General features: G+C 37.8%; 1 protein-coding gene across 9 annotated transcripts in view; it reads right to left on the bottom strand.

Moving 5' to 3' along the window:
* CPEB3 (cytoplasmic polyadenylation element binding protein 3) overlaps nt 1-19,309 on the bottom strand; it is a 197,595-nt gene that overhangs the window by 69,344 nt on the left and 108,942 nt on the right. For all 9 annotated transcript variants that reach the window (XM_059169456.1, XM_059169454.1, XM_059169460.1 and 6 more), the window contains 2 exons: nt 7,679-7,846; nt 5,455-5,544 (listed from right to left, as the gene is read on the bottom strand). In XM_059169456.1, the coding sequence (XP_059025439.1) occupies nt 5,455-5,544; nt 7,679-7,846 (258 nt within the window). The remainder of the gene's footprint in view (nt 1-5,454; nt 5,545-7,678; nt 7,847-19,309) is intronic.

The raw sequence follows: 19,309 nt of genomic DNA, 5'->3' as shown, positions 1-19,309 counted from the left end.
ACTTGCATCAGGACCTCAGCCCTCTGCATTTATTCTGTTCTCTCACCATCTTTTTTCAATAACTATCTTAAATTACCTGCATCCAAGCTATTTTTAAAAATTATTTATTTATTTATTTGACAGAGAGAGAGAGTGTGTGTGTGCGCACAAGCACGATGAGTGCACATAGAGGGAGAGGAAGAAGCAGGCTCCCCACTGAGCAGGGAGCCCGATGTGGGGCTGGATCCCAGGACCCCAGGATCATGATCTGAGCTGAAGGCAGAAGCTTAACCGACTGAGCCACCCAGGCACCCCCTGTACCCAAGCTATTATAAACATAAGTGACATTGATTACTATTCTGTATGAATGTGGGTTTGGGCTCATGTCCTAAGACTTGGAAGAACCTCTTTCTAAACCTCACAATTGCAACTCTGCTATTCCAGAACTAAGAAGTATGCAAAGATGATCTTGGAAAACTTTTCCTCAATAGTTTGGCTAGAGTTGGATTTCTTTTCATCATCAAGAACTAAATGCAGGAAACGCAAAGCAAGACTTTGCTTCAGTTTTATCAATAGCTATTTGAAAGTATTTTAAACTGATATTTCTACTTGACCCAACTCCATTCTTCCACCACCCCAAAGACAAACACCACACAAATGCCTTCATGTCCACTCTATGGGGGATGAAATTAATTTAGGGAAGAAAAATAAATCCTATTGTTTCAAGTCTCATTCTTTTGCATCATTTTCTCCTAACATTCCAACCACACTTCATTTATTCAAAGGTACTAAAGCCCTTTCATACTCAGTCATTCCCATATGGTACTCCTCTGCTTGGAACCTGCTTCCTTAACTTTCTAGCTAACTCCTCAATTTTCAGATCTGCCTAACTGCCATCTTCTTAGAAAAGCTTTCTCCATATCCGCACTCTAAAATGATGCCCCCTTTTCAGAGTTACTGCCTCTCTACTTGCCCTTTACAGAAATATCACAATTTGTAATTGTGTTTATTTTTTGACTGGTTGACTAATTTCTTACTTCCTCCACAGGACTATAAGTTATGAGGTCTGAGACCAAATTATGAAAACACACATTCCGACTTCCAAGCCTTCCTCCACCTTTCCTTGTTCTCAGTGTTGCTCTGCAGAAGGAGCAATCACCTGCTTGTGGCCTACAGATAAACTGATCCACAGGACTTTGCATATCTTCAAATGCCTGATCAAATACCCCAGTGGTCTTTGTGCTGGAGAGAGCCCCAGATTCCATTATCTCCCATTGTGTTGGCCCAACAACACTTAGAGGGACAACTGATGTGCCTGGTCAGTGCTTCTCTACATGGATTTTAAGCTCTGCACAGTCCATGAAATGGTCATGGTTTTATAAACTCTACCCTATATTTGTATAGGTAAACCTGCCAGATGAATGAATGTGTATTTCATTAGGCATATACTTTCTGAGAAAAAGGCCAAACGGCTCAATAGGGAGTGGTTCCTCTTTATTTACATGTAAACCAAAATGGACAGCCGAACAAACTGTAGGTAATAGCCAATCTAAGGTAACCTAAAGAAAAGTTCACTCAGCTAGAAGGGCATTCCCAAGAAGGCGTGGACCTGTATTAAAACCTAAGGAATTTAAGGAAAAGTAGAACAGAGCAAGGGGGCATTATTAAGAAGGCACAGAACAGTTGCAGTGAACTCCTTAGATGGTCCCAACATTCAAAGCAATGGGCATGGATTCTAAAAGTTACTTCAATCTTAGAATAACACCAAATCTCTTTAGGTACTCCCCAATCAGGTCAACTTTCAGACTAGCTGAAAGCCAAAACACAAAAAGGAGTCAACAGTATAATCATTATTTCTCTTCCTAACCCCTAATCACAGGGAAGGCAATCCACTCTGCAAGGATGCAAGCCTGTGGACCAGAATTGGGACATCCAGATTCTCCTCTTGGCCTTGCTGTCACTGACCCCTCCCAACACTTAACCTCAGGTATAAAATAAAGGCATCATGTTCTACAGTTTATATTATTATGCTGTTATATAGGAATGGCACCAAAAACCATGGAGTTAACAGAACTGCTAAAATTTGTACTGCTCATACCAAACCAAATGTTTTCTTTTAAATTCTTAGTAACAAATTTAAGTAGGATATTGTAAACATGACAAAACATCACCAAAAAAATGGTGATGTGGAAACCATCAGACATAAGGTACGTCTGAGAGAAGTGAAAATATCTATATTTGAAAAGAGATGACATAAAAAGAAATGAATAATCTTTTAAAGTACGAAGAGACAGATGTCACAATGGTAATTTATTCTATTTTACTTTACAGGACACAATTTATCAATAGGGTAAAGGTTGCAGGGAAGCATTTGACTCCATTGAAAAGCAAACTTAAGAATTACCTAGGTCTAGCAAACATATAGACTTCCTCTAAAATAAACTGCCTCCTTTGTCAATGGATGTCTCAGAAGCTACATGAGTAGCTCAAAAGACTATTTTAAAGCAGGAGGCAACAAACTTTCTGCAAAGGGATTTGAAGACCACATATAGTCTCTGCTACATATTCTTCTTGCATGTGTATTTTTACAACTTTTAAAAATATAAAAACCATCCTTAGCTTACAGTCCGTATAAAAACAGGTAGTTTGCAGATTCTCATTCTCGAAGTGCTTTCCAATAGAAAGATGAGTCATATTATCTTAAAATTTTCAGAAACAAAAAAATACACAAAAAAGCAGAAAAAAATTTTCTAATACCTACATCTTAAAGATTAAAAGAAACAGGTGAAGTTCATTTTAATGCATTTTAGTTCAATATACCACAAAATTACCAATCTAACATGAAAACAAAAGTACTAGTGAGATATTTTACCTTTTTCTAAAACTATGTCTTCAAAATCCAGTGTATAATTTATACTTATAGCATATCTCAATTTAAATTAGTCACATTTCAAATGCTCATTAGCTACATGTGGCTAGTAGCTATCATTCTGGACAGAGCTGTTCCAGAGAAACTTGTGCACTCCACAGAGAAACAGAAGAGTTAACCTTCCAACCAACACTTATTTTTCTTTCTTATACTTACTTCTTTTTTTTTTTTTTAAGATTTTATTTACTTATTCAACAGAGAGAAATCACAAGTAGGCAGAGAGGCAGGCAGAGAGAGAGAGGAGGAAGCAGACTCCTCTGCCAAGGAGAGAGTCCGATGCGGGGCTTGATCCCAGAACCTGGGATCATGACCTGAGCCACCCAGGTGCCCCCTCTTATACTTATTTCTAATGATCCAAATTGATGAAGAAAAACTGTATTAGTCAATAAATGACTATTGAGATGACTGGCATGCTACTTGGAAAAAGAAAACTGGATCTCTTCTTGTGCATTACTTCGATATGAAGTCAGACAGAAATGAAAAGTCAATCTAAAAAAGTAAAATACATTCAAAGGCAAGTAAAGAGAAAAGAATGCCAAAAAAAGGAAAAGGGGATGTTATTTAAACCATCAGACTGGCAAAGATTGAAAAGGAGTCATTTCCTCAGACTCAATAAAACTGGTTTACAAATCAGATATTACTGGTGGGAACATAAACGTAAATGACCTTTCTTAAGGGAAGCTTTGCAATCTGTACAAATATGTACCTCACTTCTGGAAATTCACCCTAAGAGGTCATGACAAAGAACAAAAAGATGAAGGCACAAGGATATTCACTGAAGCATTACCCATGAGAGGCAACAGCTGGAAGCAACTTAAGAGTCCATCAGTAGGACAGATTAAATAAAATAAGGTCATTAAAATTATGTAGGTCTCTTATAGCAAGATGTTGACATGGCGGAGGGGGAAATGAGGGTTACTAAACAACACATACAGTGTGATCCCATTTATGTAAAATGCAAAATTTCATGTAAATGTTCGTATTCATAAAGAGAACAGCAGAAGGAAATTTAATAAAATATATACAGTGATTATATCTGATACAGGAAGGTTTGAGATCATTTTCTTTGGACACAACTATATATGTTTATCTTCATTTTTTATGATCACCTGATACCTTTTATCCTTCACTCACTGAAATAACTCTACTCCAACTCAGGGAATTATTAGCACTCTTAGAAACACTGTTTAAACATGTGTCTTTACATAGCGTCACACATGTCCTATGAAGTTGTGAATACATTCCTTCAGTGGAATAATCAACATGGTGGTTTTTATCTTTTCTGATTAATATAAAACTTTATTTTTTAACTTTAAAAATTCTTGGAGAAGATCAAAAAGGAAATGACTAAAAAGTAAACAAAAAGCCTCTATTTAGTGAATAACTTCTTTTCATAGGTTATAGAGAGACTGGGGAGAAATAATGTCAAAGAAACCTAATAATCAGACATACGAGGAAGCCACCTGCCTTTCCCAGGTTAAGCCATAAATTCATTCCTGTGCAAAGCACAGTAAGTATGTTAACTCCACCTTCTTGTGGTGAGCAATGTTATATGATAATACATAACAAAAAAAAAATTCTTTAGAGATGAAAGACATCCTTGAAACATATCTACAGAATATAAAACATGAAGAAAGCTTTTTATTTTTAAATTTATTTTATTTCTTTAAAGATTTTATTTATTTATTTGACAGACAGAGATCACAAGTAGGCTGAGAGGCAGGCAGAGAGAGAGAGAGAGAGAGGGAAGCAGGCTCCCTGCCGAGCAGAGAGCCCAACTCAGGGCTTGATTCCTGGGATCATGACCTGAGCCGAAGGCAGAGGCTTAACCCACTGAGCCACTCAGGCGCCCCAGAAAACTTCCTTTTTAAAACCCCAAACACTCATCTATATGATTCTAGGAACTTACTCAGAGTTAACATCACTAGAAAAATTCCCTGAATTCTGCGGAAATGGCAAACAATGAAAAAAGTAATATATTTTCATGTCTTTGTAAATTACCAAAATAGCCTACCAAACATAACGGATGAGTTCATGTGAAGAGTTCTTTGCTAGTTTGCCCTCCACCCCTCAGCAAGCTAAGTGACTTAAAATACAGAGGTGAATAAAGGTAATTTCATACAATGTCACTTTTCAGCCACTAGGTTTTCCAAGTTTGGAGTTTACAAGAACTATAAAACCACAGGATTGTGGGATACAAATAAGATTTGATACAAAATAATCTTTTCCTCTCAAATCACTGACATTCTTCAAACCCCTAGATTTTTTTCTCTCAAATGATGAAAATTTAGTACAAGGCTCATTCACAATGGACTCACAGGATCTCACCGTGAGTACAATGGATGCCTGAAACCATCAGTGCTCTCCTGGGGGAAGAGTCTCCAAAAGAAAACAGTATGATACAAAAAGATGATCAGCATTAAAATGTTTTCTTCATTAGGGGAAAAACTCCAACTGCTATTTCAAGAATTAAAAGGCTGTCTTTTATTGAACTGTCATGCTAGCTCTCCAACAGGCAAGCACTGGAGACATTTTAAATGCATTACCTTTAGGAGGAAAATACGACTTGCTTTCAGCTTTGTGAGGCCAGTCTACAACGAGAGGTCCAAACCTGCGAAAGCTGGCAGTGATCTCATCTACAAAATAAAGAAGCAATGTTAGAAAGAGAAAAAGAAAATATTGCAAACAGAATAGCATAAAGCATGCTTTTTATTTAAAAAATACTTTGAAAACTATTTCTAAAGCATTTTTATAGATGTCAAACCTACTAAGTGAAATACAATTGTTTATTGGGTACATTTGGTTATTCACTTTCAACCATGCAGAATAGTGTTTCTAACTATAATTTATTGCTCTTCACCACCAACAAATTTGATATTAGAATTTGGAAGAAAAAAATCTGACATAGGGGCGCCTGGGTGGCTCAGTGGGTTAGGCCTCTGTCTTCGGTCCAGGTCATGATCCCAGGGTCCTGGGATCGAACCCCGCATCGGGCTCTCTGCTCAGCAGGGAGCCTGCTTCCCTTCCTCTTTCTCTGCCTGCCTCTCTGCCTGCTTGTGATCTCTGTCTGTCAAATAAATAAATAAAATCTTTAAAAAAAAAAAAAAATCTGACATAACCAAGGTGACCTCTCTGTCGGGTTAAAAAAAAAAAAAAGATTCCAAAAATAGAAATTTTCTCTGCTTTTAGAAAAAAGGGAAAAGTGGGGCGCCTGGGTGGCTCAGTGGGTTAAGCCGCTGCCTTCGGCTCAGGTCATGATCTCAGGGTCCTGGGATCGAGTCCCTCATCGGGCTCTCTGCTCAGCAGGAAGCCTGCTTCCCCCTCTCTCTCTCTGCCTGCCTCTCCATCTACTTGTAATTTCTCTCTGTCAAATAAATAAATAAAATCTTTAAAAAAAAAAAAAAAGAAAAAAAGAAAAAAGGGAAAAGTACGCAAAATATTTAAAGTATGCTTTCATTTATGTAAAATAATCTCTAAAATATCCAAGATCATTAATATTAGGTTTTGATTATTAGTAATCTAAGGTTATCTATAAGATTATTTTAGAAATAGATACAATTCTTTTGGTGAGGAGTAGGAGCAATAAGTAGGTAATTCTATTTGATGATAAAAAGTTAAAACCAATGATCTCTTTCTTTCATACTTACCTATTACATATTCCTATAAAGAAAATGTTTCCAAAGTTATAGCTCAGTAAATTTACCTTTTCCTTCTGACTTCTGACTCAAAGCAGAAGGTTATAACTTAGCTCTCACTCAGAATTAGGCTGCTACCCTCTCAGACATGATATAAACTTTGTATTTAAAAAAAATCCCATTGATAGATGAGATTAACACTAGTAAAAGAATAGTTTGGAGGGAAATGAGTCTCTAGCTCTAAAGCATTAAGTCTTTAAAGCATTAAGTCTTAAAAAAAACTATTTTTAGACTATTCCTTTCTCATCATGAAAAAAGAAAATCATGATAAGTTGAAGAAATGTCACAACTAGAACAATGCTGACAAAACAACTGTTTTAACAATATTTTTTATAGAAGTTCCATAGCCTACTAGAATTAGAATTGTTGTTTTTTCCCCTTAAGTTAACTGTCACAATTTTACTCCATTCATCTGTACAACAAATATTTATTGATAACCCACTATGTGCTGATTGGGTTTGGGCATTATTGAAAACTCACTTTTGGATTGACAGTATCTCAAAAACATTATTAAGAAAAATTCTAATTAGTCTTTATTCTTTTAAAGGCAAGGGGGGCTTTTAATTAATAGATATCTATATTAAAATATGAGATGGGATAGTGATGAACATGACCGAAAGCACTGGAATTGGACTAATTTTGAATGCCAGCTGCACCATTAGCTACATAACCTTGGACAAACTGTCTGCCTCTAATCCTCAGTTTCCTTATCTATAAAATGGAGTTGGTAGGATTTGCCTTAAAGGATGAATATAAGGGTTAAATGAGATAATATAATGTGAAGCACTTAGCACAATTTTGGGCATATAGAGAGTTTCATAAATACTAACTTTCATTATTATTTTACAGTTTATCCCCAAATTAATGTCTGGGAAACATGAAGCTGTTGGGAGGCTGCCCTGTATGAACACAAGAGCAGACCTGAAATGCACCATCTATTACTTCCTCATCTTTTGAATATTTTCATCCTCCAAACACAAAAACAGGAATGTCCCAAACTGCTTGGAGAGAAGCACGGTCAAATCACACAAAGAACAAACCTGGCCTTTATAAGTCCTTAATGAATGCATCGTACCTTCATCAATATCAGGAGGAAGGCCTCCAACAAACACCTTTCTAGAGTAACGTTCTACGCGTTCTCCGTTTTGACAGCGAGTGGGAGAACTTAAGCCAGATGACAAGGATTGATCGCCGTGACTGTCGTCCAGGAAGGCATCTTCAAAGGGAAAGAGAGAAGACCGACCTGAAACAAACGTGGAAGTTTCTACAGTTAAAATTATTTTCTTGGACAACAAATGCTTTATTAGGAACTAAAGTGTAGAAAAGATGTATCCTGAACTGTGACTTTTACAATAGGGTAAGCAACTGCAAATTGCTGAGCCTAGACAATGCCATCATTTTTGTGTAAAGGTATGCATAGCACAGAAATAAATGGACTGATCGTCAGGAGGAAGAATCTAAAATTACAGCTGCTTCCGCAGCTAAAAATCACCACCTTTTACGCAGAGAGTTCCTATCACTGCCACTAAGAGTATTCAGCAGCTATTTTTCCTTTCCCCAGACATTTCTTAAAATAAATGGAAAAGTAATCTTTATTCACAGATTTTTATTTGCTCAAAGGTCCAGGCTGGCTGCAGAGGGAATATTACACTGATAACAAAGGCTGATCGCCTCTCTGATAGAAGGACTAAAGATAATCAATTTTTCCCTGCCACTCCGAACTGATCCAATTTAGGAATAAACACCTGCAGTAATCACAGATGGCACAAGTAAATGAGAAGATACAAATTAAGGTGTGGGAGTACAGATGCAGATGTGGTTATGACATTTTTTACCCTACTAATCTAGGCAGTATTTTGTATCACTCAAAAAATTATTTTCATTGTCAACTCTATAGCCAAATAGAGTTTATACAGCAAAAGCATCTACCCATTCCACATGACTGTAAGAAAGATGCCAGCAGTTAGAGTCTGTTAATAAACATAACACAATAACGCCATCCGGCATTACAAAATAAAATCTAAGTTTAAAGTAAATATATTTCCTGTTTGAGTCAGTGAGTTCCTGGTAAAACTTTCCATTAGGTTACACTCTAAAAATGAACCATCTTGAATACGCTAACTTTTGAAAAAAAGAATAATTCCCCTTTAAAATATATTCATACACTCTTCAAAAAAAGAACAGTGTCTTCCCCATTTAGTCCATCCTGTCTGTATTTCCCTGAAACCTAGTTTCTGCGTCACTACAGCCAACTCTCTAAAACAGAATATAAATAGCCTTATAAAAATACTGAACATTTATTTCTTTTACCAAAAAATGGCTACTAATATACCTCTGTTTATTTTATGAACAACCCAGGTGGTAGAAGAAAGGCACTATTTTGATGTTGGGAGTTAACAAATAAAAGGACCTAAGAATTTATTGTTCAGCTCTTCCTAGATTAGCTACAAAGAAACAGAATAAAATTTGTCACCTCATGTCACCTAGCTTTCTTAGCCGGGGTGGGGGGGTGTGGAACAAACAATAGGCAGTAAATTCTCATCCTGTGAAGTCTGTTCTGATCACTGGGGGTAAAACAAATAGAGTTGCAGCAACTATAGGCAAAATGACTTTCCCAAAGACATCCAGAGATGTACTTGCACAACTGTCAGATTTGCTTCCCATGGAGTCCTCACTCAGTGAATTATGTGCTTACTCTGGGACACGCTCACACCCAAATCAGCATTTCCCACAGAAAACTCCTATCCCCATTTCTTGCCCTCAAACTAGTAACATGAAATGCTCAGAAAACAACTCCCTGCTAGGGGCAGGGAGTGGGGAGACAACTAAATAATACTGGAAAATACTGCACACCTTATGCCCTTCCCAGATTCACAATCCATATCAGAATATAAACGGCTGGGAAAAGTTCTGCAGTAAAATAAATTGACCCAGCAGTACCTGGATTTAAGATTAAAAAAAAAAAAAGTTAACATATGCAACTCAGTGGAAAACACTTGAAGAAATATTTATCTATATTCTAGAATCACCAAACTAATATGAATTATTTGAAAGTTCTTGACAAAGAAATCAAGTCTGGTCAGAGATAGGCAAGTGCATAAGTATAAGACAGAAAAAATTAAGTACTAAGTGAAGACGATACAAGAGCACTATTACTGCCCTATGGGAGATGGGGTGGGTGGTGGAGACCTTTGGAGTGATTTCACACGAAGGCAATCTTGAACAGAATCTTGTGGGGCTGGGGTTTCTAAGGTAAAGAACAAGAATCCACAAAGACAGAACTTTCAAAACAGCTTTGACCTTTCCCTCCAAACCAGGTCCTCTAGCATTCCCTTCAATCTCAATAGAAATGACTATCCACACTCAATTCAATCCAGAAATCCAGGACTCCCCCTTGACACCTCTTACTCCTTTCTTTCTTTTTCTTTTTCTTTCTTTCTTTCTTTCTTTCTTTCTTTCTTTCTCTTGCTTGCTTGCTTGCTTGCTTTATTACCCCTCATCTAATTTTTCTCTCACTAGCTTCTATCAATTCAAGCTATGAAGTGATTCTTCAATCCATTCATTTCTCCCATCTCCAGTCCTAACATTCTGGGTTCCAGATCGTCATCATCTCTGCCCTGAACTAATGGGTTCCAACAAGTCTATATGACAGCCTATTTAGTCTACTGGTTTCTATCTTGAACCCCATAGGCTTTTTCCACATAACAGCCCAAGTCATCATTTTCAAATATTAATCTGAACATATAACCACACTCCCCACCTTCATCCTTAGAACCCTTCAATAACACCAAACTCTTTTTCAATAAAGTACAAAAACATCACTCTATAAGGTTTATGCAGTCTCCTGCATCACAGTTGTTGCCTCTCTCCTTCTGTCCGGTTCACTAACTTCCAATCACTCAGACCTCCTTTGAATTTCCTGATATTTCCTCCTTGCCTCAGGTACCAAGGACAAGGTGTTTCCCCCTTCTTCCAAATAAATACTCTCCTCCCAACTCCCCACTTTTCTAATTAATTCCCACCAATTCTTCAGGTCTCAACTGAAGAGTCATTTCCTCAGGTAGAACTTTCCTGAACTTCTAGATTAGGTTAGGTTCCTTTTTCTATCCACTCACAGCTCTTCCCCTGACAATTTTTCCAATTGCCATTATACTATCATGTGGGGAGTGGTATTTCACTCCCCAGCTCCATTAAATTGTAAGTTCTATTAGGACAGGGACCAATTTAATCTTATTCACCACTGTATCCTAACATCCTAATGAGGGCCAGAAAAGGTATTCAATAAATATTAAAAGTGAGGCAACATCCAGAAAAGGATAACAGTACATGCAAAGACACACTGTTCCAAGTCTATGCTGGAACACAGCACGCAGGTGTGAGAATGGCAAAAGAAGGAACCATGTCCTAGGAAATTGAGACCTTTTCTATTGCTTCTATGTGTCAAACATTATATTCTATACTTTATATTACAAAAGCAATAGGGAATTTCCCCATGTTCCAAGTCAATATTTCCTTCTAATACTAGCTTTAAAAAAAAAAAAAAAAACAACTCTCACTTTCTGGAGACTGATACTCCCATCTAATTCATCTTCCATCCTGTCAGAATGACTTTTCTGAGATGCCTATGACCATGTGATTCCCTCTACCTCACATCCTACAATAGCTACCATCACTTTCACCAGCAATTTGCACCCAGGGAAAGAGGAGATAGGGTGAGAGTCTGTAGAAATTTGGGACCGTCCAGACAAGTGATGAGGAAATCTTGAACAAGTGCGGTGAAGGAGGAGAAGTAGATATTCAAGATGTTCCAGAACAAAGAGAACTTTCTTTGTGCATGACCAATATAACCACAGCTTCCCAGAATATTCTGACAAAGAAAATAAAAGCTAGAGTTAAATGTAAAAATTTGGACAGTTTTAAAAATTGGTTATGGGTACTTAAGAAACTTGCCAAGGTTTTAAAACCAAACCTCTTATTAATAGTATTTAGAGTACCATAGAGTTTAGTAATTAAGTTGCCCTAGGAAATGAAACTGCAAAGAATCCACACATACATGATGTTTTCTCTGTGGATAAAAACAAGACTAAGGGGTAGGGGGAGGTGCCTGGATGGCTCAGTCCATTAGGCATCTACCTTTGGCTGGGTCATGATTCCAGGGTCCTGAGATCAAGCCCCATGTCAGGCTCCCTACTTATTGGGGAGCCTGCTTCTCCCTCTCCCTCTGCCACTCCCCCTACCTGTGCTCTCTCTCTCTGTCAAATTAGTAAATGAAATATTTTTTTTTAAAAAGAGGCAGTAAGACAGGCATTCTTTTTTTTTTTAATTTAAAAGATTTTATTTATTTGACAGACAGAGATCACAAGTAGGAAGAGAGGCAGGCAGGGGAGGGGGGAGAAGTAGGCTCCTTACTGAGCAGAGAGCCCGATGTGAGACTTGATCCCAGGACCCTGGGATCATGACCTGAGCAGAAGGCACCCAGGCCTGAGCCACCCAGGCACCCCAAGACAGGCATTCTTGAGTCAAAACCTCTTTGAGATCGTAGGCAACATAAAAAAAGACAAACCAAACAAACAAAGACTATAGGTCTCAGAGTCCAATCCCCAGATCTACTTAATCTGAATGCATGGGGTTCAAATTTGAAAATCTGCACTTTTAATAAATTTCCCCAGTGATCCTTACATTCAAGTTTAAGAGCAACTAAAATGGAGATTAACTGTCTATAGCAGGCATCCACTGAAAGTGATATTATGTGAAGTATATGGAGCCTTGGGAAACATCCAAGTTCAGTCAAGTTAAAGAACAGAATGTAAAATCTATAATCTAGTCAACCATACCGTAATAAGACTGCCTTAAGTGCTGATGGAACAAAAAGTTAGTCTGTAGGAAGCGTTTAAAAGACAGAAGTGTAGACCAAAAAAAGTTAAGAGAATTTTATCATACTGGTAAGATTACTCCTCTGTGGACAGAATGGTTCATTTGATGTTTCCATAGCCTGAAAACCACCTATTTCCTTATGCTCTAATTATAAGCTCCTAAAGGATTTTTCTAGTAATTAATTTAGTACTTTGCCACTGTGAAGAGGTACCACTGTGACTCCTTAACTAGCAGACAAATAATCAGCCACTAAAACTGTCTTCTGTTACTTTCATCTGCTTAAATTAAAACATTGGTATTCTGGTTTGTCCAGGGTTCCTCATGAGGTTAGTATCTGTGCATTCATTTGGTTGGTATAAATCAATTCCCCCCCGGACAAATCATCACTGGGAAGACTAGTAAAATTTTAGTTCCCACATAAGTTACTAGAAACTGAAACTTGATGAGGCTACACCCAAACTGTGTCCCATGAGGCACGCTATTTCACTAGCCAGCATCTCTCTGACATACTACTTTTCTTTAATAAAAAATCACCCAGGACCAAAACATTTTAAGTAAGCCATGTTACTTCCCCAAAATTAGATTCTTATATACCTCGCATATTAGTATGCTTTAGAATCTGAACTTTCATGTGAAATATTGAGTATTTCAAGAGAAGCAGGAGAATACTTCCCAACAGCTTCAGTTTGGCCATTTGGCTTTCCCTTCCACCACTGGTCTGGTTTGTGATATCTATTTTCAATTAATAACCAGAATGTAGTTTTTTTGGTGCAGTAATTTAAAAAATAATCTGAACGTAGAATAACTTAAAGCTATGCTGAATGCTCTGTAAGAGATAAGAGCCTTGTAAAGAAAGTGCAAAATAAGAAACCCACAAAGCATGAGCTTAGGACAAAGTCTTGTTCAAAACTCTTGCTTACTTAGGAGGCTCCCTTTCCTGCAGCTTATGATTGGGAAACAAAAGCCCAATGGCCATGATGGGGTGCCAAAGTGGCTCAGGTCACCCCTCTAAACTCCCACCAAAGACTCTGTGGTCAATCCAGTAGTTCCAGCATACTTCTGGCCCAGTACTTCCATTCCAAGCCTGACCATTTTCAAATCAGTTTTTGCAAGTAGCTCAGAAATAAGTTGCTTCAGGAATTTCGGGATTTTTGTTTGTTTGTGTTTTTAATGGTTTATGAGGCATGACTTCCCTAAGGAAAAAAAAAAAACTGCCTGAAAATCAGGACAGTCAGGTCCCAGCTTTACTATGTAACCCTGGACAAAACATCTCACACATCTGAGTCTCATTTACATAATGAGAGATTTGAACTAGATGAACGGTTTTCAAATCTCTGGGAGCAGAATTCCTTTTATTACACAAAAATTTCATTAAACCTTAATATACAAATATTAAAGTGCATCTTATGTGGCATTACTATGCGGGAATCTCTTAGACATCACAAACTTAATGTGTTTTTAAATGAACTCTTGACATCCACCTTGAACATATTCTCTCCCAGTCCCATTTCAATACGTGGCATCACAATTCACCCAATTGCTCAAGCTAGAAGCTGAACATCATTTTTGAATCTTCCTTCTTATTTACTTCTCACATTCAATTCTTCAGTTTAATGTCATTAAAAAAGGTTCATTCTAAGTGCTGTGAAGTGTGTAAACCTGGTGATTCACAGACCTGTACCCCTGGGGATAAAAATATATGTTTATAAAAAAAAAAAAAAAAAAAAGGTTCATTCTATCCTCTAGGATATATTTTCCATTTGTTAATTTCTTTCCATTGTTCATTTCATTTCTTATCCTCTAGGATATATTTTCCACTTGTTCATTTTCTTTCTCTATTGCCATTACTCTATGCTAAAACACCATCATCTCTTGCCTAGACTACTGCTACCTTCTTTCTGAAGTAGACAGCCCACTTCTCTTCTCACTTCACTTTATTTATTTTTTTTTAAAAGACTTCATTTATTTATTTGATAGACAGGGATCACAAGTAGGCAGAGAAGCAGGCAGAGAGAGAGGAGAAAGCAGGGTCCCCGCTGAGCAGAGAGCCCAACGTGGGGCTCAATCCCAGGACTCTGGGATCATGACCCAAGCCGAAGGCAGAGGCTTTAACCCACTGAGCCACCCAGGCGCCCCTCTCGCTTCACTTTAAACAGTAGTAGCCAGAGTCTTCTTTTAAAAACATAAATCTGATCATTTGACTCTACTTTAAAACATTCATAGATTTCCTCTTGTACTTGGACCACATTCAAAATCCTTACCAGGAGCTAAAGCGCAGCAGGATCGTATTTCCTTCCGTCCTTCGGCTTCATCTTAATACAGCCTCCTCTTTCTCCTACCAAGCTCAGTCATTCTGGTCTCTATTTCCTCAAAGACACAAAGCCCTTTCAGGCCTAAACTATCCCCCAATTTTTAAATAAAAGCTTTATGAAGATATAATTCACCTATCATACAACTTATCCATTTAACCCATTAGCTGCCACTCTCCATTTTCCTTGAACTCTCTCAGGTCTAGGCAAAGGCTAGTCTACTTTCTGTGTCAACAGAAAGGACATTTCATAAAAGTGGACTCATACAATACGCAATCTTTTATAATTGTCTCCTTTCACTTAGTATAATGTTTTCAAAGTTTATCAATGTTGCAGCATCTATCAATACTTTGCCTCAAGCCTCTTAAAATAGCTGTCTTTTAATGTCTGCAATTCCCTTTAAAACATTCTAAGGTGGAGGCAGGGGCGGCGCCTGGGTGGCTCAGTTCATTAAGCGACTGCCTTCGGCTCAGGTCCTAATCCTGGAGTTCCTCAGGTCCTAATCCTGGAGTTCCGAGATAAGTCTGGCAACAGGCTCCTGCTTGGCAGGGAGCCTGCTTCTCCCTCCAACCCTCCCTCTTCTCAATCTCTCTCTCTCTCTTTCTCTCAAATAAATAAATAAAATCTTTAAACACACACACATACACTAAGGGAGAAAAAAGAAAGAACATATGAAACAAGATTGGCAAAAATGAAGGTAACTGATGGGTAGATAGCTCAATAAACTATTTTATTTTTGTATATGTTTGAAAATTTGCACAATAAAAATTCTCCTTTAGGGGCGCCTGGGTGGCTCAGTGGGTTAAAGCCTCTGCCTTCGGCTCAGGTCATGATCTCAGGGTCCTGGGATCAAGCCCCGCATCGGGCTCTCTGCTCAGCAGGGAGCCTGCTTCCCTTCCTCTCTCTGCCTGCCTCTCCATCTACTTGTGATTTCTCTCTGTCAAATAAATAAATAAAATCTTTAAAAAAAAAAAAAATTCTCCTTTAAAAATACCTGTCTTTCCATCCTTTGGGTTTCAGTTTAAATATCTTTTCAGAGAAAACCACCGTAGGTTAGAGGGAACCTCCCATTTTTCTTGCCTAGTACTTTCACAATTATTGAATATGGAAATGTATGTTTCACTGATTGTCTCTCTCCTACTAGAATGAACACTTTATAGGGAAACAGAACACACCTAGAGTCCAGTACAGCATCTGACCTGATTATAAGCACACAAATTCTTAATATATGAAATTAAGGCGGACAGCCCAGAACCCCTCCATCATTGTTTAAGACCCTCTAGGCCAACTTCTTGCAAAAACAAAAAAGTGTGATCTTATTCTCCCACCATTTTCTATGCTCAAATTTCCGTATTACTATAAGGAGTAACATTTCAGATAATAGAGCCATGAACAGTCAAAAATTTCCTCAGCTGTTCACGTTTCATTGAGGGACCAACCACTCCTTTAGACAAGAAAACTCAAGAAAACTCATGTAACTGTGTTTGAATTAGCAGAATGACATGTTTGTATCACAGTCTCACTGATATGTGTGATCCCTCCACCCTTAGGAAGGCTTTTGGCATAAAGATCCAACATTCAACTTGGCACATAAGTTTGTTTCATTGGATTTTTTGAATCATTGTTATTAAACTAAGATTAATACTCATATCATGTCAATAGATTTTTATGGATTAAATATACACAGAAGTATATGTTTTATGATAGTAACTCTAACCCAACAGTAAATAGTAAAGTAACTGATCATTCTTTGTATTTCCCCATTTACATTGTTTAAAAAGATCTTTTATATTTTTCTTGCTTTTAAAGCAATTCTACTAAACATCAAGAGCACTGGAACAGCCAACATGCCTACTTATGAACGGAAGTCTCCCAGACACCTTAAGAGCTCATGTGAAATGAAAAACACAACATACATATTAATCAGGTGTAAAATGTGCAGGCAAAGTTCTTTTATGACACTAATTGATAGACTAGTTTCGAATAGGGTCTGCAGTTATACAGAGAGGCACATATCAAAGCTTTGAAAGTCAAAATAGTCCAGAAAGAAAATGTTAAAATTATTTGGGAGTTATTTCGATTCCATAAGGGAATATGGGAAGAGAAATCATTTCTCTAAAGGAATGTATCTTTAAATTAAAAGTGGGTATAATAGGAAATATATTTGGACATTTAAATACTTTATATATAATCACTCATTTTCAAATTCAATTCTTACACATCTAATTTTGCTTCCCTACTACTGTTTCTTTTTTAAAAATTTTAATTGATTAATATTAACATATAATGTATTATTTGCCCCAGGGGTACAGGTCTGTGAATCATCAGGCTTTCACATTTCACAGCACTCACCATAGCACATACCCTCCCCAATGTCTGAAACCCAGCTACCCTATCCCTGCCGACCCCCAGCAACCCTCAGTTTGTTTCATGAAATTAAGAGTCTGTTATGGTTTGTCTCCCTACTACTGTTTCAACTATACTACTAGAAGTACTTGGTTTGCCAAGGTCTACTCTTCAATACTTGTATCTCCAGCTAAGCCTCTAGCTGATGTCCAGGTTCTTTCCTGTTTTTGTCACTTGATCATGAAACTCTCTTTTAAAAGTCTGATATATCTCTGTCTAGGAGTCTTCCCTTTTGTTTAAAAAAGGTTCGTTAGGGCAGCTCAGACCATTTTCATTGCAAATATCTCTTCTTCAGCTGGCTCCCAATGCATATACTCAGGGATATAAGCAACAAGCATCTGGTCATGCCAATCTCACCTTGAAGCTTTTTTTTTTTTAAACATTTTAATTTTTTTTTTTAGATTTTATTTATTTATTTGACAGAGAGAGAGAGAGAGAGATCACAAGTAGGCAGAGAGGCAGGCAGAGAGAGAGGGGGAAAGCAGACTCCCTGCTGAGCAGAGAGCCCGATGTGGGGCTCAATCCCAGGACCCTGAGATCATGACCTGAGCTGAAGGCAGAAGCTTAACCCATTGAGCCACTGAGGCACCCCAAAGCTTTCTTTTTTAAGGTGAATCATATACCTGGTGAAGTCTCCTTCCCACTCCTCTTCCATTATCCAAATAGTTCCTGAAATTCTATCTGTTCCAGGAAGCTTTTCCATGTTTATCAGGAGAAGTGAAAGAGTCCACTAGTCTAATCCTTATTGACAGATCTCAAAACTGTCATAGGTAAGTCCCTTTGGTTTCTATTCCTAAAATATTTACCAACATGTGTATGTGATGTATAGAATATGAGTTACAGGTAACTCTTAATAATAAAATAACATACATCAGCAAGTTCAGTTTTTAAATTCTTTATTTAAATTCCAGCCAAATTCATTTTTTATGTTTTGGGAAAGTCTAAGCTTTGTTTGGAGGAAAGAAGTCAAGCAATAACATAATCCCTGATTATACAAATAAATGAGCATGAGGAAATCTGCCAATTCGTCAAGTGTATACTATGCAGTGGCCCAGATGAGTAGGCTTTAGGAAATGAGAGAAAATATGAGGTACCGCCGCCCCATCTCACATGCTATGTCACCATATTTAAGGAAGATGATTTCTTTTTCAGCTTTGGGGATAGAAGACTAAATAAATAAATAAATAAATAAGACATGAAACAAAAATCTTCTATCTGTTCTTTTCTCATTACAAAAAGTCAGCCTTCAGCCTTTTAATGTTCTTGCTTGTGCTCTCTCTCTCTCACACACACACACACACACAGACACACACACATACACACTCTCTCTCACTCTCTCATCATTATCTTCTTCATCTGCACTTACAGAACTGCAGACTTAGAGAGAAGAGGGACCAAGTCATTCTAGACTGTGTATAGCCTAATACTTGATGCAAAGATGACCATGCTTGTGAAAACAATTAAGTCAAACTTTACAAATAAATAGGGGGAAAGTAACATGGAAACAGGAAGAGTAATTTTTTTAGGCACTTAGAAATTATTGGTGGGGCGCCTGGGTGGCTCAGTGGGTTAAGCCCCTGCCTTTGGCTCAGGTCATGATCTCAGGGTCCTGGGATCGAGTCCCGCAGCGGGCTCTCTGCTCAGCAGGGAGCCTGCTTCCCTCTCTCTCTCTCTCTCTGCCTGCCTCTCCATCTACTTGTGATTTCTCTCTGTCAAATAAATAAATAAAATCTTTAAAAAAAAAAAAAAGAAATTATTGGTGATCTTAATATTCCTGATGTCTGGTACTTAATATACTATGATTTGTAAAAATAAAATAATTTTTAAAAATATGATGCCTCTGGGCGCCTGGGTGGCTCAGTGGGTTAAGCCGCTGCCTTCGGCTCGGGTCATGATCTCGGAGTCCTGGGATCGAGTCCCGCATCGGGCTCTCTGCTCAGCGAAGAGCCTGCTTCCCTCTCTCTCTCTCTGCCTGCCTCTCCATCTACTTGTGATTTCTCTCTGTCAAATAAATAAATAAAAATCTTTTAAAAAAAAAAATGATGCCTCTGAAAAACAATCTGAGGGTTTTGAAGGGGCAGGAGATGGGAAGTTGTGTGAGACTGGTGGTGGGTATT

Source organism: Mustela lutreola, chromosome 4 (assembly GCF_030435805.1).
Source record: "Mustela lutreola isolate mMusLut2 chromosome 4, mMusLut2.pri, whole genome shotgun sequence".
NCBI classification, from domain to species: domain Eukaryota; kingdom Metazoa; phylum Chordata; class Mammalia; order Carnivora; family Mustelidae; genus Mustela; species Mustela lutreola.
Note: the sequence above shows the minus strand (reverse complement) of the source record. Positions and strands in the feature narration are given on the sequence as shown.